General features: G+C 31.8%; 1 protein-coding gene across 1 annotated transcript; it reads left to right on the forward strand.

Moving 5' to 3' along the window:
* Positions 1 to 1,919: 1,919 nt before the first annotated feature.
* Positions 1,920 to 22,940, forward strand: LOC145159848 (phytyl ester synthase 1, chloroplastic-like). Its single transcript, XM_079078893.1, has 13 exons — positions 1,920 to 2,635; positions 19,017 to 19,068; positions 19,159 to 19,214; positions 19,302 to 19,460; positions 19,546 to 19,650; positions 19,752 to 19,852; positions 20,193 to 20,314; positions 20,432 to 20,540; positions 20,623 to 20,753; positions 20,843 to 21,212; positions 21,602 to 21,715; positions 22,421 to 22,506; positions 22,630 to 22,940. The coding sequence occupies exons 1-13, from the start codon at positions 2,200 to 2,202 to the stop codon at positions 22,928 to 22,930; spliced, it is 2,142 nt and encodes a 713-aa protein (XP_078935019.1). The 5' UTR covers positions 1,920 to 2,199; the 3' UTR covers positions 22,931 to 22,940.

Genomic DNA, 22,940 nt, shown 5'->3' on the forward strand with positions numbered 1-22,940 from the left:
ATGAATTTGTCAGAAACCATCAAGAAGAACTCATCAATGAAATATTCCATATTTCTCATGTTATAAAGGATTCCTACATAGATGAAGAATGCTTAGATCCTTCGTCATCTTATTCAACTCTAAAAAAATAAAATAAAAGAACATGATTAAGTTGTGAATTAAAGTTTACAAAAAATTAAATGTTAAAATTTGATACAATACATACCTTCAACAAGTTCTTCATTTTCAAGTATCTATTCTTCATAATTTAAAGTATTATGGGATTTTTCAGATTCAATCTTGGGTCCATATAAGAGAGCTTGGACCATTTTAGGGCTAAAAGAATCAAGAACTCGACCTCAACGCCAAATTAATGATATGGTACAATATATCTCACGTGGATATGTTTTCCCTTCGGTATATCACTGCCCCATTGTTCCATTCTTTCTTTCATGCAAGCTAATGTCGCGTCATTAGAGCTTGCATTGTCAAACAGTGATAGTTAAAAATGTATCAATCCCCTAACCCAACAAGCATTATTCAATCTTCTATCCAATTTGACTCCCTTTGTGACTCGATATGGGACAAGATTCAAAACCTTCTTGCGTAAATTCCATTCATGATCAATAAAATGTGCTTTAAGACGCATGTAGTTCACCCTGTATAATGAAATCCAAGTATAGTGGTGAGATGCACGCCGGCCATTCCTAGCAAACCATTCTTGTAATTTCTTTCTTTCATCTAGGTATATCTGAAAGGAAATTGAAATCTAGGGTAAGCAATTGACATGAAATGTCTAAATCCCCCTTTCTAAACAAATAAGAATGATTGCTCGTCCATGATTAGCATGTGTTGTATCTCCAATATGAAAGTGAACATTCTCCTTCTTTTCCACTCATGGTATAAGAGTGGAATTTTAATAAAGTATGTTGGGCAGCATGATCGGGTTTATTGGGACATGCCTTAGAATGCTTAAGAAAACCAGAGGTTCCATTGGTTGTACTATCACAAGAAAAAGTTTTATTAGGACAATACTTACATCTTGCTTGTGTGAAAACCATATTTTTTGGTATACTTAACAAATAATCCCAACCACTTGATCTTTGTTTCATTCACTTTCTTTTTATTCTATCTTTTGATGGTTTATCTGGACTTCTTGTTGCATATCTTTGATTGAACTTGGTTCTTGATTCATTTTGGTTATTATACATGCATAAATAAATAAAAAAACAAAATTATGTCAAACGTTAGCTTATGTAATCTTACTTACTAATCAATGGTCATAACACGAAATTGCAAAACACACGAACATAATATACACGACTGAATCAATCGACGACCAAAGGAAGCACCGAATTAATCAATGATTCAAAATTTCATATGCTTTTTGCTTGGCTGGTGGCTGGTGTGTTACCGGCTTGTTGGAGTTGTTTTGATAGACATAAGGTAAGCGTTTGATTTCCTTTGACATTTGATTTTTTTCCCATTAATTGTTAAAAGGTTTACTCGAGGGTTTTGATATTTTGTTGCATTATGCATGATTTAAAGAAAAAATAAGCGAAGTCCATTAATTACTATATAGTAGTATTTAAGATATAACTTACAAATAATAAATATAAAGATTTATATAAAAGATAAATAATATAAATATATAAATATCAAAGTTTTATTCGGTTTTTTGGGACTAATTGGTTTTTTAACATATCCAAAACCAATCTAACATATTAATTTTGGTTTTATTCAAATCAATATTCCAAATATACTAACCAAATAGTCTAATAAAAAAGAATTCACTTTTATCATGGTAGTTAACTGTCCCATTTCAAAATCAATCAAGCATACACTTAGGTACGCCAAATTTAAACTGCATTAAGACTAACATTAAAGTACGAAATACATATTCTCCGCTGTACTTGCGCATCATTCCCTTTCTAGGATTCTATCTCTACCACTTTCCTTGGTGTTAACAATTGTTGCATGTGGAAGCTTTCTGTTTGGTACTCGTACACCCACTCACCTTCTGCTTTCTATTTTTGTTCAAAAACCTCACGTTACGTTTCGTTGTCCTGGTATGGGTTTTCACCATTCGCTTGATACAAAACTGGTAACTGTTTTTGAGCCATTCTTGCTGAAGCTACAACCCTCAATCTTTAATGCAAACTGCAAGTGGTTATAGCAAATTGTGATACAATAAACCAAATTTGAATCTGGTCTAAAGACATGTTTGTAGAAGCTACAACTTCAGTTGTGAATTTGTCACCATGTTTTGCTTTGAAATCAGGTTATTACAAGAATCCATCCTCCCGAGTTTCAGTTAAGTGCACTAAAACAGCAGCAGATTCATCTCTTGAGAAGTCTGCAGATTCAGTTAAAGTACAGGGAGTTTCTTTAAATAAGAGAGTTGGGTCTTTGAATGATGTTGAAAGGAAGGAGATACTTGGTTCAAATGTTATTGATGACAAGAGTAGATGGAAAGAAGAAAAACTGGAACCTTTGTGGGATGATGGCTATGGAACTCAGAGTGTGAAAGATTACCTTGATTTAGCCAAAGACATCATTAAACCCGATGGTGGACCTCCCAGATGGTTTTGCCCTGTTGTTGCAGATGGGAATGAAAGTCCTTTACCCAATTCACCCGTTCTTCTGTTTTTGCCAGGTAATGTCATTTTTCTCTTCAGCAGATTCAGTATACACACGTACATATAGTTCTCTGTTATACGTCCTAATTTAGCCCTGGTTTGGAAAGGCAAATGGCTTTATTGTTGCAAGTACATGATTGCAATAAGAATACTGGTATAGTGGTGGCAATGATGCATGTTATGTATTCTATCTGTTCCTGATAGAAAGAGGTAAACTTTGTTAACCATTTTGGAAATTAAACTTATGAAGAAAGATGCTTGAGTTACAGGGCCAATATCTGCACATTCTGGGAATCTGGGGTGGGTGCTGCTTGGATACTAATTAAAAAAACGAAATCACATTAAAATGATAAGGGTGGCATGCTCGTTTGCATGGGTCCCACATCTTTCTTATAGAGAGTTTGGCTCATATTTTGTCATTACAAATTCTTGTTTCAAGACCCACGCTTTCAAGCAAAAAAATAGACATAATACTTCAAAATTTTGGATTTCTTATATCTATGGTTATAAAACATAAAATATTTAACTCCCTCCCTTCAAATGATTTGTTTTGACAATTTGTCTTCTACTTTTCTCTACTACGTACTTTATTTATGTTTTTCTTGATATATACTTGCTTCTTAGCTTTCTTTTGACATGCTCGTGTTTTACTGAAACATGAAGATATACAAAGAAAATGTGGTAATTACTTTCGGTCTTTATTTGGTAAGGCAACTTCATTTGTGAGGGATAGGAATGTGGAGAGCACTAAAAGACTCCAAAAGACTCCAAAAAACTTACGGTGAATGTTTCTACCCAAAGATTAAAGTGAGGAAGTGAAAATGCATTAAGGAGGCTGGGAAGGGACAAAGACATAAGGCCAAACCAAATCCCTATTAGTGTGTGGCTGTTCCTTGGAAAGAGAGAGTTCGGTGGCCGATGAACCTTTTCAACATTTTAAAGACGACAAGATATCATAGGAGTGGAGATCTAGTATTGTGATAGTAATATACAAACAAAGGATATGCCCAAAGCTCCAACAACTATTGAGGTATAAAGCTTCTTAGTAACACAATGAAACTATGGGAGAGGATGTTAGAGGTCATGTTGTGATGTGAAACAACTGTATTAGAAAATCAGTTCGATTCCATGTATTGGATGGGAGAGCGACGCCTAACGTGCTCACCTCCTCGTACACATTTTAGAGAAAAATTGGGATATATAATGCTCATTGGTTTGGAGAAGGCATTCGAGGGTGTACTACGGGATTTGGATCCCTGGAAGCAAGAAGGGTAACAAGGAGGTATATAAGAGCTATAGCCTATACATAATATTTGCTAGTTGTAGTAGTATGCTACGTGTGTGGTTGTATCCGTAGCCTATTCGTTGACATTGACTTTTTCCTGATCGAATTAGATCACATCAAGGATCGCCTCTTAGCCATAAATTTTTGTTTTAATGATGGACATGATTTCTCTAAGCCACAGTGTATGTTTTTTCTATGACATTGTGTTGGTGGTTGGTATTAGGACAAAACTGAAGGCTAGATTATGTCTATGGAGATCGATGTTAGAAGATAAGGGTTTATGGATAAACATAATTAAGACGAAATATCTTTGGTGCAATTCCATCAGGGCGCGTAATGATGGAGTAAAAGTACATATCTAGTATTATACCTAAAGGAAAGTTTGAAGTACTTGGTATCTATTATCTACATGGAAAGGGTGTTAAGGACAACATTACCTACCATATTAAGGCATGATGATTAAAGTGGAGGGCATGTATAGGAGTCTTTTGTGATAGGAAGGTCGAGTTTAACTTGAATGGAAAATCTTAGGATGGTAGTTAGGCTAGTTATGTTATATGGATTGGAATGTTGGTCTATTAAGAAGAAGAATGTAAGGAATATGGAAATTATGGAAATGAGGACAATGTAATGGACACGTGATAGAACTTTGTTGGAGAATATATCAAATACTACAATCATATATGTTGAAGTGTATATGGTAGTCAGTGTTAAAATAATCCAAAATGGCTCGTAGAGTTTAGTTTTAGTCTTATTCTCTTGCCTCTATATATATATATATATATATATATATATATATATATATATATATATATATATATATATATATATATATATATATATATATATATTTCAATAGAAAACCATAATTATTGGTTCTCCAAGGAACCAATTTTTTTTTCTAGTTTTAGAGTTTATTGTTTATCGAAAAAAAAACTAAAAATTTCTAAATTAATAACTTCACATTGTGAATGCTAAAAAATAAATTATATATTTTTCGAGTTCACCGTGTGAATTCAGATTCACACTGTGAATCTGCACAGATTCACACTGTGAATTTGACCATTTTTTAATCGAATTTGATATCATTGGAAAAAGGATAAAGAGTTATGAATTTCTATATTTTTAGTTTTTTTATTTATAAAAAAAAACAAGCTCTAAATGTTGAAAAAAAAGATTGGTTCCTTGGTTAATTATGATTCTCTATTGAACCTCATCTTGTATTCACTTCGTATTTTTTTTCTCAAGTATACACAAGTATTCTTTGCATTATGGTGACTAATTACATGGTATTAGAGCCAATCTTTGGGTTAAAGAGTTATTTATGTTGAGCACCCTATGAGTGTGGAAGCAGTGTTCATCCGAGTGAGTTATTATTCGTCATGAGTATTGTTCATGCTAATTCACTATTCATCTTGAGTATTGTTCACATCAGTTCCATTGTTCATTCTACATATTGTTCATGACCGACTTATTGTTCATCACGAACATTGTTTATAACGGAATTAATATTTATATCGAGTTTACTATTCAAGACACATTCTTTATTCATATTTTCTATTTTTTGTATAGGGCACCCTATGAGTACGCCATTTTCTTCTATTTAATTTTTAAGTTTTGATTCGAGCACCATGTGAGTGCATTGTATTCTAAGTTTTCTGGCCTAGGAATCATGTGATTGTGTTGTTTCTTCTGCCAAGATCATATTTTGTTATCGAAACCGCTTGGAGTTGCGACCTAGTTTCCAGAAAGATTAAAAAATGACTAAGGGTGGTCAAGTAGTTCCTAGTTCTGGTTCTATTACTATATCTTCGGAAGTGTGTGTTCAAATTTTGGGATACAAATATTCACATGTGTTGGATGCCATTTTTCCTGAGACAAACATCTATAGTAAATGTTTGTTATCTTATGCGTCCAAATGGGTTATTGATTCTAGTGCTTCAGATCACATGATATGTAATACTCATAGGTTTATATCCTATGTTACCATTGTTGATGGGTCTACCCTTAAAGTTATAGGATATAGTACCATTGATCTCACCCTATCTATTACATTATCTTTAGTGTTAAGCCTACCTAATTTCTCTTTTAATTTGCTATCAGTCAATGAAATTATTCATGGATTGAATTGTAGTGTCACATTTTTCCTGATTATTTTGTTTTTCAAGATCTTTCAACAAAGTAAATAATTGATAGAGGATAAGAATCTGGTGGACGTTATGTATTTGAACTTTAGAGACCTAAATCCCTATTTGGATTATTGTCATTATCTCTGTTTAAATTACATTTTCATTTAGGTCACCCATCTCTTCAAATTTGAAGAGATAATATTCCTAATTTGGTCATCTATCATACCTAAATTGTGAGTTATGATAGTTTGCTAAATATCAACGAGTTCATTTGATCCCTAGAGTTAATAAATGAGTCATATCCTTATTTGAATTGGTTTACTCTAATGTATGGGGTGCTTGTAAAATCTCTCCAATGTATTCACTTATTTTTTGTACGGGCTATATCCTACAAAAATCGCACCGATGTATTCAATTATTTTTTTATTGTTATATCCTATGAAAAATTGCTCCGATGTATTCACTTATTTTTGTTCATTTGTTGCTGAGATCAAAACACATATCATTGTCTATGTGAAAACTTTGCATAATGATAATTAAAAACAATATACCTTTAAAATGTTTTAGTCTTACATGCTTCAACAATGTATTCTTCATGAATCGTCGTGTTGATACACCTGACCAAAATGGAGTTGCTGAACGAAAAAATAAAATCACCACCATCTTGAAGTAGCTTGGGCCCCATTATTTCAAATGCGTTTTGGGTTGGCACGATCTCTAACACGCTTTCTCATTAAGCATATACTCTCTGTTATTACTGGAGGTTGTGTTCCATATTGTGTATTTCTTTTTAGTTGTTTTGTTCGGGATTCTTGATCTCAGATCAGGAAACTAGATCCCAAGTCCCTAAAATTTGTTTTCCTTGGATATTCTTGCATTCAAAAAGGTTATAGGTGCTTTTCTCATACACCCAATCAATACATTGTTTCACGAGATGTCATTTATTTGGATAACATACATTTCTTTCCGATGACCACTTCACATGAATGAATTCCCTTGATCATAATGACACATGAACTTTTGGCCTATCCTCGATGTCGTACTGTTATAACTAAAAAAATGAATTCCCTTGTGGAATTTAGCTAAGTTACTAGTTAATGAAAAGGAAATTGGTTGCAAATAGGTGTTTATTGTTTAGGTTAATCCAGATGGATCGATGGCTTGTTTAAAGGCATGATTAGTTGCCAAATGTTATGCTCATAATTATGAAGTGGATTACTCTGAGACCTTTTCTCATATAGCTACATTATCCTTTATGCACCTATTTGTGTCTCTAGTTGCTACTTATATTTGGGCAGTTTATCAAATTGATGTAAAAAATGCATTTCTTTATGGTAATCTACACGAGGATGATTACATGGAGCAACCACCTGGGTTTGTTGCTCAGGGGGTGTGGGAGAGTCTACAAACCTAGACAATGATTGTATGATTTAAAACAATCTCCTTGTGATTTGTTTGGGTAATTTAGTACTGTAGTGACTAAGTTTGGGTTACAAAGACACTCATACGATCATTCGGTCTTCTTTGATTTATCCAACTTTGGCTGCATTTTATTGGTTGTATATGTTAATACTATAGTGATTAATAGGAGTGATGAGACAGGGATTAAGATTTTTAGGGAGTTCATTGGATCTGAGCTTCAAACAAAGGACCTAGGTCCTTGGGAGTTTTTCTTTTGGCATTGAGGTCTTTCACACTCGCAAAGATATTTGTTTGTCTTAATGAAAATATTGTTTAGATGTATTGAATGGATCAGGCTTGATTGATACAAATCCTTGTGACTCTCTTATGACACCAAATGTGAAATAAAAAGCCGATGATGGAGATCCAATTAATAATATGGAAAACCATAGAAGAATTGTTGGGAAGTTAAATTATCTTACGAATAGTCGGTCGGACGTTGCTTTTTCGGTGAGTGCTATGAGCCAATTTATTTCCTCATGAAGAGTCGTACATTGGGACGTTGTTAATCATATCTTAAAGTATCTAAAAGGTATTATAGGACGTGGTATTTGTATCAGAATCATGGTTGTCATGTGGTAAAAGGGTTTAAAGATGTTGACTATAATGGTGACCCCACAACTAGGCAGTTAGTTAACGAGTATTGTGTCTTTGTTGGAGGTAATCTTGATTATGGAAGAGTAAGAAATAGAATGTAGGTTATATTGGAATTTATTCAAAAATTTGTTTTCTAAAACAACAAAGTTGGCAACAGAAGCATTAGAATAACATAACACAATTTTATTCCCACCAATGATCATTTTGCATGAACATGAAAGATTAAATCACAACCATAGGAGGATTAAGAATTTACAACATTCGAAGACTTTGAATTCTCTTGGTAGGTTGGAAGTTTATGGATATGACAAGAACACAAAATAAAGTTCTTCTAGAGAATTCCACCGACAAGTTACAACACCTTAGTTTCTAGTCTATTACCTACAATATGAAGCTCTTAAGCTTTTAAGCAAAAATCACAATTTGTCTTAAAAGAGAGTTCAAGTATCAATATATTTCTTAGTATCTTAACACTTTAAGAGAAAAAGGAGAGGGGGAGTGCAAGCTACGATTTCATCAAGGAAAGAAGCAAGAGGATGAAATTCGTTAATCACCTTTAAGAAGTATCTATCCATTGTGTCTTAACACTTTAAGACACACCTTACCTGTAATGTTTAAACTTAAAAGATTATTAGACACCATGCTTCTAAAGTATGGTTTTCTTGATGAAATAAGTAACCAACACAAAAGTTTGTCCCTTCTAAGGCTTGTCCTCAGTTTTTCTTCAAAAAAGAATAAGAATATAAAAGTTTTAATATTATTCATATCTTTTATAAGTTATGTATATTTATTTAAAAGACAAAACCTTTTTAGTCAAAAAAGATGTACGTGACTTTATATATCATGCCTTATGATATATAAACTTTGATACTTCTATCGGAAATATTATTTTCATAAAATATTAATTTCCAATTAAAATTGCAAGAGGTATTAACATTTATCAAGAATTAAATTCTTATACATTTTCAATTTGTGTCTAATTTAATTGGTATGATGCTATAGAATGATATGTTATTGGTAATATCATTCTAATGATTCTTGAGCATATAGATCATTCAATCTTCCACTCATAAGATTCATTATAGATTGATATATATGGTGGTGAACGTCTATCAGCATTTCACTTCCCCCAATAACACACGAAGAGGTTCCATTCAACACTATCTAATTGCCAAAAAGATCACATATTCAACTGATGTATACGGTAAGTAATCACTTATCCCTTGTCACAAACATCATGTTGAACATGAGATATGGATCGCAATCAATCTAATCTCTTTTTCAACTTTTACTAACGCGCCTTATATGTTTAAATCTCAACACATAAGAAGAAAAATTCCCATCTTGACTACGTATGCCTCTTCTATAGCTCATATTATACCTAATAATGGCCTTTATAACTTTCTGGTCAAAGAACAACGTCTAACCATATCAACACATAATATTTCCTACACTCAAGTCCTAAATATGTATCTCGATCTAAGGATACAAATATATTACCTTTATAAAATTCACTCATGATATCGATCCATGAGGTGATCTTGAACATGGGTCATGTCTAATACTTATTCTTTAACAAGTAACTATGAACTTGGTTGCAACACTTTGCTACTTTCGTCATATGAGAATTAACTAATCCAATTCATATAGTCTTGCCTCATAGTTGTTTCCAGAACTAAGAACGACTATAGACCTTTTAGATTAACTAGATTATTCATGGATCAAACATGCTAATATATAACACAACAAGTATTAATGAAAATATCATATCCTAATCTATCAAAACAATACAATAGTTATGGCAGTGAGCCCGTAAGTAAGACATAACTTCAAAATATGATAAAGGAATAGTACTTCTATTCATCACAGAGTGAACCATATCTAATAAGGTTTTGTTCCTCCCTTAATAATTTATAAGGCCTTTAATGGTCCTATGGGCTAGCTTCTTAACTTCACATTGAAGCAACTTGAACATTTAAAAAGTTTCATATTTATGTTTTATCATATAAAACATACTTACGACTATAGTTGTTAATGAAGTTAATGAGGTATCTTGCACTATTTATAGAAATTCTTTTGAAAGGACGCCATACATCACTATGTATGATTCCTAACAAAATTCATTTCTCTACTATTAGAGAAAATAACATTAATCTTCTTCAAACCTAACTAAGATTCACATATGTCAATGTAACGTTCCAAAAACCATAGTAAATTTTTTAAAATTTTCAAATAGAATAAACAACCATTTTTGTAAATGCATCCAAGTTAAAACCATTCGTTCATAGCTTATAATTAAAAATCAGAGTATAAGGAAAACATTGCAGAATCTTGAATCATAAAACAGTTGATGTGCGTGTGTATAGTCCCACCTTTGCCATCCGATAAGTACTAGAAAACATTTAATCCATAACTGTAAGCCACAACTAAGTGAGTTCCCCTAAAATACCCTACACAACAATACACATACAATGCATGCACACATGATCCTACAGTCTGCCTGGACCGCCTCATGAGGCCTAAAAGATGCTTGGACTGTTCTACTGAGCCTAGAGTCTACTGGACCACCTCGTAAGGCCTACAATAGCTGGACTGCTCCGGTTTACATTCTGACTGGATTTCCTCGCAAGGCCTACAGTACACTGGACCGACTGGGTATCTTGGCCTAAAATATAAAGCAGGATCGCCTCAACCCTGCCACAATATGTCAACATATGCAAACAACAAACAAACGGACAATGGCCAGCAGTACACGTAATCATAACAAATCTAACGATCAAACATATCACTACAACATACCACCATCCTACATACAAGGATACATATTGCAATACAAAGTATAGTGCAAAAACTCACCTCCCAGTCTAGCAGATAACTGTACAGCTCACACAATCCAAGAACTGGTACTACGGGTCACATATACATCAATCAGGGACCAATTCTTAAACTACATCCCAAAACCCTCAAATTGACCCAAGGTCAAACTTGGTCAAAAAGTCAAAAGTCAACGATCAAAAGTCCATTAGTTGGTCACCATGTCGTGGCTAAGCATATGCCACGCCGTGGTGACCTCACGATAAAACGGTCACGAAGGCCACTGAACACCACGTCGTGGAGGCTAAATCTCCACGTCGTGGGAACTGTCCTGATCAACTTAATGCATTAATCTCTTAATCCTTCAAGCTACATATCCATACTTTCCAAAAGGCTTTCTTTTTCCCAATAAGTCATAAAAATCAGTGCTTCATAGACATGCATGTCTTGAACTCCAACTAGGTCAAAAATGGAGGAAATGAGACCCAAAACTCCATGCATAACATCAAGACTCTATTAAACTTCAGATCTGGAACACATGTCCACAAGGGGACCTCAAGGATCCATAAAGTTGCCAACTTTATGGAGTCCAACCACTCAAACTATACCATTCTTGATGAACAATACAAATAAACCTAGATCTAGAAGCATGGAACATAAAGGTTGGAACTTGAAGACTCACAGGGGTCTAGAAGATGAGCTAGAAAGTGGAGGAGGGGGTTGCTTGTTGGATCTTCACACAATGGATGCATTATTCTTCTTATTCTCACCAAAAATCACCACAAAACTTAAAAAACTCAACAATCGTGGATATGGGTACTTCTAGGTCGAAAAGGAGGTGATGGAGGCCGAGGATGTGCAAATCTTACCCAAAACTTCAAAATTTGGGTTTTGCACTCTGGTCGTGGCCAGAATCATGCCACGTCATGGTGCACATGAATGATGCACGTTTCCTCTGGCTATGACCACGTCGTGGTGCATCCTTCACCATGTTGTGGCCACCACAAAATCAATATTTAAGACTTAAATCACTTGACCCACGATATTTAACGTCCAATAAGGTTTAAACTTTATTCCCTTGAAGCTCAAGACCTCTACTTGATCAAATTATGGTCTGTTATCCTGAAATTAGAAGTATTATGAAACTAGGTGTTACAGTCAAATAAACTACATTTATTTGCCTTTAAAAGTCTATTCTTTGAATTTGGAATATGTGTCTCTTATTTATATTCTAAAGGTGACAATGTCATAGATAAGTTTGATTCAAATCATATTTGAGTCTAAAGGTGTTTTTATTATGTATAGAACTATTGTTTAGAAAACCATTGATATTTACTTTATAATTCCATTAAGAGGTTGAATCCTCAAAATAGAATTAATCATTTCAGAATATGAAGATGATCGTCTTGAAAAATGATTAGATAAATTATCGATCATCCAAACATGCATTGATCAAAACAATAATTGTTATACAATACAAGCCTTTATGTTTAAAACATAAATTATTATCTCCAAAAGCTCTAGTCCGCAACTCTTGCTTCTTTTCTCACATAGAGAGCCAAGTTGCTTTTGCTCACATGCTAACATTTCCTAAACATCTGTAACCCATTTATAAATGTTAATCATACACTTAACATCAAATGCTTAAGTTTTAGATAAAAAAAATAAAAGTTTTATCATATAAATACCTAAAGTACCCACCTTGGGCTTATTCGTTAGAAATCTCTCAATGCAAGTAGGACAATTCCCTTTCCAATAACTAATGGTTCCACATTCATCACATGTACATGGTACTTTAGGAAGGGCCTTCACGAAAACCTTAAGCATCACATGTAACTCTAAGATGAAGGGCACCATGTGGTCAATGTTCAACCTCTTGACAAAAAAATTAAATGACTTGGTCAACAAGTTGAGGACCAAACCTGTGACTAACTCATCTGAAATAGGATATCCAATTTTATCCAAATAGTCAACATATACTTTCATTCTAAGAATATGAAAGCTTACATCTTGGCCTTCCTCCATTGGGCACTCATGTAACGCCTGAATGGTTTTGAAGCGGTTGATCATCACATTCTCTTGGAACATTTTCTTCAAGTGAGTTCTCATGTCATATGCTAAAATGTTCCAGTTCTCTCCGAAGATACAAAGCTATATATATTCAAGCATAAGACGTGATACGTCGATTGAATCATTAAAATGTTTCAACCAAGCTTCATGAGTGTCCATAGAAGTGAAGAATGTTCATTGGGAAGTGGTTTGATAAGTACATATGACTTCCTCTCATGCTTGAGAACGGTTCTCAAGTTTCAGTACTAAGCTAGGAAGTTGTTAAGGTACAACTTGTCCTTATCTAAGACGAATTGTAGGGATAAGGTGTTTATGGTTTGGTGGTTACCATTTGGGGCCATCTAAAAAATTTAACGAAATTCATTTAGTATTTTCAATATTTAAATCTCTAATAACTTTATGGTTATATAATATTAATTAATTATTAAAGTCTAAGATCGGTGGAGTGAAACAAATAAATGGTTAGGTATCATTTATCCCATTTACTTAATTCAACATGGTAGGTAGCGATTACCAATTACATCCCAATATAATTCCAGGCGGTATGGGATCCTTAACAAAATTTTGTTAATTTGACATGTTTGATCTCATCTATTCATCGAGTCTCTAATGCTTAGGTATCATTTATCGTAAAAGAATCCCAATAAAATCATCCAACTTGAAAGACATGTGGAATCGATGCATAACTAGTCGTTGATTATCATTTATTCCACTAGAAATCACAAAACCACCTCGATTATTAAAAGACAATACAAATGGTTTGCATTTTGAAAAGAGATTTCTATATTTTATAATTCTAGTTTTTAATACATATGATATCATGAATATTACACGTATCAATACAATTGTACCTTTATTGAAAAAAATCACATTTTTCATATTACATTCTTTATAAATAAAATCCACTTTTATTATTTATTTGGACATGATCAATTTTAAAATTAATATATTATATTAATGTTTTAACAATTGAGCGCTAAAGAACGTATTATAATCCTTTTAATAAAATTTCCTTTTATTATTGAAGGTTTGGAGTTTGGATAGGTCTCTGAAATTACTATTTTAAACTTATTAATTTTAGTCTTCAAAATTTTATGTTATAGAGTTTTAAAGTATAAAACTCCTTTTAATTTTAAAACTAATATACCATCTTATGTTACAAGGTCAAATTATGAAACTTAAATTCCATGTTATGATTATAATGTTCAAAATATTATCTAGCATGCAAATACTATTTTCAACCATTCATAATATCAACATTAAAAATAAACATTGCATACATGCAAATGTGCATAAACCAAACCATAAACTAGCAATAATTTTTGTGAGTCATCATAAGAACTGTCAAGTGCATTTAAGGGACCTAAAGACCAAAACTTCAAAGTGATGTCTTCAAGCTCCTACATGTTAAAAAAATTATTATAAAAAATTATTATAGGTAATACTAATCTATTATATAAAAATAAACAAGATGAAAAATAACTATTTAATTATTACATACTATATGAATAAATAAATATTACAATCATTTTATAAATCAACACAACCAACATCACAAGGGGTGTATGGCTTATTTTTGCACAACAAATAAAAATTTATATAAAAAAACTCTTTTTTTAAGACAACTTTATGACCCAAAAACTACATGTAAACTTTTGGTCACAGAAAAAAAAACAAATGTAAACCTTTTAAAATTATCTTAGAAAACATATATGATCATTTTCTTACAAAATAAAATAATCCATGTTTACCAAAAAAACCAAGATTACATAAATAATCAAATAATCTAAACATACATGCAAAGATGGCTCTGATACCACTTAATGGAATTAATTGAAAATTTCGGTTTCTAAAACGACAAAATTGGCAACGGACGCATTATAAATTTGAATAAAATAAAACTATTTTATTCTCACAAATGATCATTTTGCATGAACATTAAAGATTAAGTCACAACCATATGAGGATTAACAAATTACAAACTTTGAAGATTTTGAATCCTCTTGGGAGGTTGGAAGTTGATGGAGATGGAAAGAATACAAAATAGAGTTCCTTTAGAGAAGTCCACCAACAAGCTGCAACATTTTAGATGCCAATCCATTACTTGCAATATTAGGCTCTTCAGTTTTTAAGCACAAGTCATAATTTTTCTTAAAAGAGAGTTCAAGTATCAAGTTATTTCTTAATATCTTAACACTTTATGAGAGAAAGGAGAGGGAAGGTGAAAGCTGCAGTTTCATTAAGGAAATAAGCAAGAGGATGAAAGCCTTTAAGCAAGTATTTATCCTTTATGTCTTAACACATTAAGACACCCCTGACCTCTAATGCCTATACTTAATGATTATGAGACACCATGATTCTAAAGTATGGTGTTCTGAGTAAAAGAAGTAACTAGCACAAAAGTTTGTCCCACTAAGGGGTGTTCATGGTTTTGCTTAAAAAAAAGAAGAAGAAGAATATAAAAGTTTTTACATTCTTTATATCTTTTACAAGTTATGTACATTTATTTAAAATCCAAAATTCATATAGTCCAAAAAGATGTACATGAATTTATATATCATACCTTATGAGAGATAAATGTTGATACTTCATTGAAAATATTATTTTCATAAAATATTAATTTCCAATTAAAATTGCAAGATCTATTAACATTTATCAAGAAATTCTTATAAATATTCAACTTGTGTCTACTTGTTATTGGTATGACCCTACATGATCATATGGTATTGGTAATATCATTATAAAATGATTCTTGAGCATATATATATCATCTCTGGTTTGAATGCATAATCCGAGTATAGAGTTATGGCAAAGATGACTTGCGAACTTGTATGGTTACATAATCTATTTGATGATATTGGGCTTTCTCGATCAAAACCAATGAATTTATGGTTTGATAACGAGGCCTCCATTCATATCACCAACAATCTAGTATTTCATGAGAGAACAAAGCACATACAATTGGATTCTTTTTTTGCTCGAGCAAATTTAGAATATGGAATAGTTACAGCTTTCTATGTAAGAATGAGGAGTCAACTAATTGATGTGTTCACAAAAATGCTACATGCGAGTAGAGTTAATTACATTTGTAACAAATTGTGCATGATTAATATCATGCCTAACTTAAGAGGAAATGTTGAAGTGTATATATTAGTTAGGCCTAAAATTGGCCCAACAGGCGTAGGGTTTAGTTTTAGTCACACACACACACACACACACACATATATATATATATATATATATATATATATATATATATATATATATAATGCTAAGAACCATCTTAAAATGATAACTTTTTTCTACACAACATTTTTCAAAAAAAAAACAAAAATCATTATTTACTTCTTCTAAAGCATTGCAAAAAAATTGAGTATTTTTTTGTAAATGTGCATATGCGTAAATGTACAAAAAATATTCAATTTTTTTGCAATTCCTTAGAAGAAGCAAATAATGATTTTTTTTTTAAAATGTTGTGTAGAAAAAAATTTCTCATTTTAAGATGGTTCTTAGCATTATATATATATATATATATATATATATATATATATATATATATATATATATCCGATATAGAGTCAAGATCAAATAAGAAGGAAAATTTTGGTAGGAAGGCAAAAAGATTTTTCTACATATTATTTTAGTGAAAAAACAAAATGAATCACTAAATGATTCATAAGTAAGATGATTCACAAGAAAAAATTAAAAAAAAAACATATTCATGATTCATTTTTATGTAAATTAAGAAAAAATTCACTTTTATGACAGTTTTAGTGAATAACAACAAAATCATTATATAAATGAATCATTGAGATGTTTTTTTGGGATTTTTTTGTGAATCTTGTTATTTTTGATTCATCTAGTGATTCATTTGTTTTGTTCGCCAAAAAAATATGTAGAAAAAACTTCTTACCTTCCTACGAAAAAAAATTTCTTACCGGATCTATATATATATATATATATATATATATATATATATATATATATATATAATACAAAGTAGGGCTGGCAAAATTGTACCACGGAAAACCAACCAACATGTTACCAACCGAACCAATAAACTTGGTAGCCAATATATTTGGTAGCCAACATGTTTGGTTGGTAGTACCGTACCAATTGATCAATGTTGGTACGGTAATGGTACAAAAATTTAAATACCATGGTAATACCGTACCAACCAATTTATTATATATATATATATATATATATATATATATATATATATATATATATATATATATAATGAAATCGTATATTTCAACTATTAATTGTGTTTAGTGTTTACGGTTTTAATAACATTATATTAGTCATTTGATTGTATTAGTCGATAGTTATTACCACGTTAAAGCACAAAATTAAAACGTTACTTCAGCGTTACTTTAGTATAATTCTTTTGTAAACAAAAAGAACTACGTAACTAATTTCTATACTAAACATTAAAATCCCGATGTCTTTATTTTAGTAGAATTCTTTTGTAAACAAAAAGAACTACGTAACTAATTTCTATACCAAACATAAAAATCCCGATGTCTTTGCTTATTTTTAAATGTTACAATAGAAAATTAAAAGAAGTTGGTATATACAATTACCAATTTGTACCAACCAAACATGTTGGTAGCCAAATAAATTGGTATCAAGTATACTTGGTACGGTACCGGTAGAAATTTTTTTATACCAATTATAGTTGGTACGGTACATGGTTTAGAGAAAAATGAATTGGTACCGTACCAATTCCACCCCTAATACAAAGTTGTGTGTGTATGTGTGTGTTCTCTTTGTATTTTTTTATTAAGAAAATACAAGTATTCTTTGCTTTTTGGTCACCGGTTAGTCAGTTACAATACTTTTGTTGGAAGTGATGTTAATCACCAAAATTTAAGGGAAGTAAGATTGTATAGTTCGTGCATGTTTACACGAGGAAACCGACGACTGTTTAAGGAAGGTGGAGAATGTCACGTATGATGGTATGAGGAGGAGAGGACATTTGAAACAGAAGTGGGAAGATAGGGCTAGGTTAGGCATGAAAGTTTTGGTTCTAACGGAGTATAAGACCTCAAATATGAGGATGTGGAGGCTTAAAATCAGGAGGAGTTGCATACGACCTAGTTTCTTTTTTCTCTCATGTTATTTTTATTAAATATTTACTCTTCAACGCTATTACTAGTATCTGCTTCCTTCCCCACCACTTTTATACACCATTGTGAAATTGTGTTTCTAATATTGGAGGTCATGTAGGGAAGCAGTCTCTCCACTCGTAGGTGGAGGCATGATTACCTACATCTTACCTCCTTTTAACCTATTTTTATGGAAACCGATTATTGTTGTTGTTTAGTTTTTAGGTTGTTTATGTGCATGTAAAATATTACATCCTTAAAAAATTTTGTGATGAAGCACTTCAAATCTTCAATGGATTGTTTTGTATGAGTACAAAGGATTTGATGATTTCCACATGTGTCGTACCCAAATTATTTTGGTTTCAAATTAAAAGTAAATTACCCATGTAGCAAATATCACACTCGTTGCACACGTTTCTCCGCGTGGTTCCTCAGATCAACATATTACCTTTGGGCATCAACATTAATGTATGTCTTCATTTGGAAATTACATTAAACTTTATGAAATACTATGACCTTAATATAGTTAATGGTAAATTTCTAATATAATCTAAAGCAATTCTGACTTGAAAATCAATTAATACCTATTCTATGAACTAATCAAAGTATAGAAATGGGACATTACTTTCACAAAAAATAATTATTGCAATAATACATCATTTTTGTAATATATTATAGAGAAAAATGAGTAACTAATTTTGAACAAACAAAGAATGTTCCTTAGGTATGTTGTCTTCATTTTTATAGTGGGTTTCTATGATGATATCATCTTCTTCTTACCCACATGAAATTAGTTCTATCACGATTAGTTCGACCAAAGATCATTTCTTTCTTCAATGTAGTATACAATTCTATGTATTTGGAAACACACTTATGTATAGTATGGATTTTGATAGTTGACTTGTTTAAACTTAATGATTTTCTGTAGGGATTGATGGTCTTGGTTTGGGCTTAATTTTGCACCACAAGTCTCTTAAAAAGTTAGTAAAGTCTTTTGCTAACATTGACATGTACCTAATTATCATTTAACACATATTTTAGCTTATTATAAAGTGATATTGTGATTACAGGGTGTTTGAAGTTCGATGCTTGCACATCCCAGTTCAAGATCGAACACCATTTGAAGGTCGTATGTTTTCTTCTTTATATAACTATATGTAGAAAATACATCATAAGGCTTCATAATTATATAAATTTTACTTTGTATATGAAGATTTGATGACATTTGTGGAGGACACCTTGAGGTTTGAGCATGATTTATTTCCAAATAGGCCAATATATCTTGTTGGAGATTCTTTTGGAGGGTGTTTGGCTCTTGCAGTTGCTGCACGTAATCCAACTATAGATCTTGTAGTTATAGTGTCAAATCCATGTTAGTTCTAAAAACAATCACCTTCAATATAACTATCTTCTACAAATTGTTTTTAGTATCAACTTATTTCAATTATCTATTTCAGCAACTTCGTTTGACAGGTCACAACTGCAGCTTATGTTTTCTGTCTTGGAGGTCATGCCTAGTACACTTCATGTCACAATCCCTTATATTCTTAGCTTTGTCATGGGTACATACATCATCTGTTTCTTTTAGATGTTATGGTTAATATGTTATTAAGTTCTAAATATTGTTAATTATCAACATGATTAAATCTTGTTGATCTATCAGGTAATCCTATAAAGATGGCAATGGTGACTGTTGAAGCCTCACCTACTCCAAATGTTGGGAAAGTAGCTGACAACCTTACTATGTTGCTTCCTCGCCTTTCGGTATAGATTATCTAAATTACCATTTTACCCCTACAATCAATAAATAGTTTTTGGAATATTCATCAGTTTTAACATGAGATAAGTTGGGAGGAAAAAGAACGAAAAATAGGTAAATGATTGGTATCTGAATACATTAAGCCAAATTTTCTTGCTTAACCCATTAATTCAATATGTCCAGATTAAGTGAAAAAGAAACAACCATGTATAACTTTGTAGATTAGATACTTAACCCATTATGCTCATTAAGTCAAAAAGGAACAACCAATACATCATATTTGATAATTCACTTAGTTTAATCACTTTTCTAGTTTGCTACTGTTTATTTTTTATTTGATTTTAGGGGTTGTCTGATATTATTCCAAGATCAACACTTCTATGGAAGTTAAAATTACTTAAATCTAGTGTTGCTTACACTAATTCTCGGTTGCATGATGTTAAAGCTGAAGTGCTAGTGCTTGCAAGGTTAGTTTTATTATTCTTTAAAAAAATATACTTATACATCCATATGCACATACTCTAATTAATATAAAAAGCATGTCGATTATGGTGTACATTTTGAATTATGTATTTGTACTTTAGTGGCAAAGATAACATGTTTCCGAGTAGCATTGAAGCTCAAAGGCTTTCAAAAACGTTGCAAAACAGCAAAATATGTTACTTTAAGGACAATGGTCACGCTCTTTTACTGGTACTTAATCATTTTTTTGTAGTTCTTTAAGATTTTTCTGGATATTTTTTATAACTACGTAAATCCAATTTTGTTTTTTCAGGAAGATGGTATTAATCTGTTAACAATACTTAAACAAAGCTTAAAATATCGAAGAACATGCAAACATGATGTTGTAAGGGACTATCTGCCACCTAGCATGTCAGAGTACAAAAATGCTCTTGCAGGACACATGTAATTAATTCCACATTAATATGCTCCATTTCTTTATTATTTACAAACATGTCACAAAGTTTTTACTTGCATCATAATATAAAAATCAGGTGGTTCCAATTTGCTACAAGTCCAGTGATGTTTTCAACTTTAGAAGATGGAAGAATAGTGAGAGGCCTTAGTGGGATTCCAGATGAAGGTCCTGTTTTGTTAGTTGGTTATCATATGCTCATGGGATTAGAACTTGCACCACTTATTATAGAGTTTTTAAGAGAAAAGAATGTTATTGTTCGTGGTTTGGCCCACCCTGAACTTTTTACATCGAATTCTATAAATGAGTTTCTTAAAATTTCATATGTTGATTTGATGAAAGTTTTTGGTGCCCTTCCTGTTACACCAACCAATCTCTTCAAATTGCTTTCAACAAAATCTTTTGTATTACTCTACCCTGGTGGTGCACGTGAGGCTCTTCATCGTAAGGTTAGTTGACTTAATTTGTTTAATGGTTAAACACTTAATCTGGACAACTATATATGGTTGTTTCATTTTTACTTTATGTAGACATAAGCCAAAAGCACATAGCTTAATATATTTAGACATTAACCTGTTAATTACATCTCATTTTTTCTTCCCAACTCGTCTCATTGACGAATATTGTCAAAATTGTTTGTTGGAATGTAAAGGTAAATGGTAATTTAGTATTGTTAAGATGTTTATTCGGTTTAGAAAAGACACAAATAATATGTATTCAACACTTTACCCATATAAGGATAAAATTGTCATTTAGTCTCAATTAAATGGTTAGAGTTTATAAAATTGTTTGTTGAAATGTAAGGGTAAAATGGTCATTAAGATGGTGATTTTGGCAGGGTGAGCAATACAAGTTATTTTGGCCTGATAAACAAGAATTTGTAAGAATGGCCGCAAAGTCAAGGGCTACTATCATACCATTTGGAACTATCGGAGAAGATGATATTACTGAGGTAAGCTAGCAAAATCTCCCTCTCTCTCTCTCTATCTCTTTCCCCTCCCCCCTCTCTCTCTGTGTGTGTGTGTATATATATATATATATATATATATATATATATATATATATATATATATATATATAGAGAGAGAGAGAGAGAGAGAGAGAGACGCAAGTTCTTTTGTGAACTTAAATATTTGTGCGCACTTGGAACTACTAATCCGAATATCATTTTTCAAATTCAAAACCACAAATATTAACGAAATGCTACGTCTAAGCCATATCTAGGCTAAAAAAGATTTGACAATTTTTTTTTAAAATGTTTATATATATATATATATATATATATATATATATATATATATATATATATATATATATATATACTGTTGATGTATATGTATACATATCGGCATCCGCATTCCATATGACTGCTGATGCATGAATGCATATCAACGTCCACAGTGCTGATCCATACATATGCATGCATGCATATCTGCGTCCGCATTCCATATGACTGCGGGCGCATAGTTTTTCAACTGCGGACGGATGGTTTGCAAGTTTTCACATATTTTTTCGTTCGCACAATAACTCAGCTATATATATATATATATATATATATATATATATATATATATATATATATATATATATATATATATATAATACAACTTAATAGAGAAAATCATATAAACAAACACTAATATTTTAATTTTTTCAGTTGGTTCTTGACAATGAAGATATGATGAAAATCCCTATCCTAAACAATCAAATAAAAAAAGCAAACGAAGAGGCTATTAATGTAAGGTAAAATTTACTTCGCCTTTGATCCCCACATTGCTTTCAACTCTAAAGTAATTTTTTTTTATTTTATTATTATTATTATTTTTTTGCTAACGGTGGCAATTAATTAATGTGATCTGGTTGTAGGGCTGGAATGGACGGAGAAGTTGGTAATCAGAACTTATTTTTTCCGGTATGCATACCAAAGGTACCTGGTCGATTCTACTATTTATTTGGGAAGCCTATAACAACAAAGGGAAAAGAAAAGATGTTGAAAGATAGAGAAAATGCAAAAGAGTTGTATATGGAGATAAAGTCTGAAGTGGAAAAGAGTATGACTTATTTGATTAAAAAGAGAGAGGAAGATCCTTATCGTAGGGTTGTTAATAGACTTGTAAATCAACCGCTTTTAACCCCCGTGCACCAAGTTCCCACATTTGAGCCTTGAAAATGTATAT

This window comes from Lactuca virosa, chromosome 2 (genome assembly GCF_052849685.1).
Source record: "Lactuca virosa cultivar CGN04683 chromosome 2, Lactuca_virosa_CGN04683_v6, whole genome shotgun sequence".
Taxonomy (NCBI): Eukaryota; Viridiplantae; Streptophyta; class Magnoliopsida; order Asterales; family Asteraceae; genus Lactuca; species Lactuca virosa.

What these genes read in the sequence shown, in the direction of transcription:
- LOC145159848 (XM_079078893.1), top strand. Translation starts at nt 2,200, where the DNA reads ATGTTTGTAGAAGCTACAACTTCAGTTGTGAATTTGTCACCATGTTTT. An exon ending in CACCACAAGTCTCTTAAAAA is followed by an intron (nt 19,069 to 19,158) that starts GTTAGTAAAGTC and finishes TTGTGATTACAG; the next exon opens with GGTGTTTGAAGTTCGATGCT. An exon ending in TGTTGCTTCCTCGCCTTTCG is followed by an intron (nt 19,853 to 20,192) that starts GTATAGATTATC and finishes ATTTGATTTTAG; the next exon opens with GGGTTGTCTGATATTATTCC.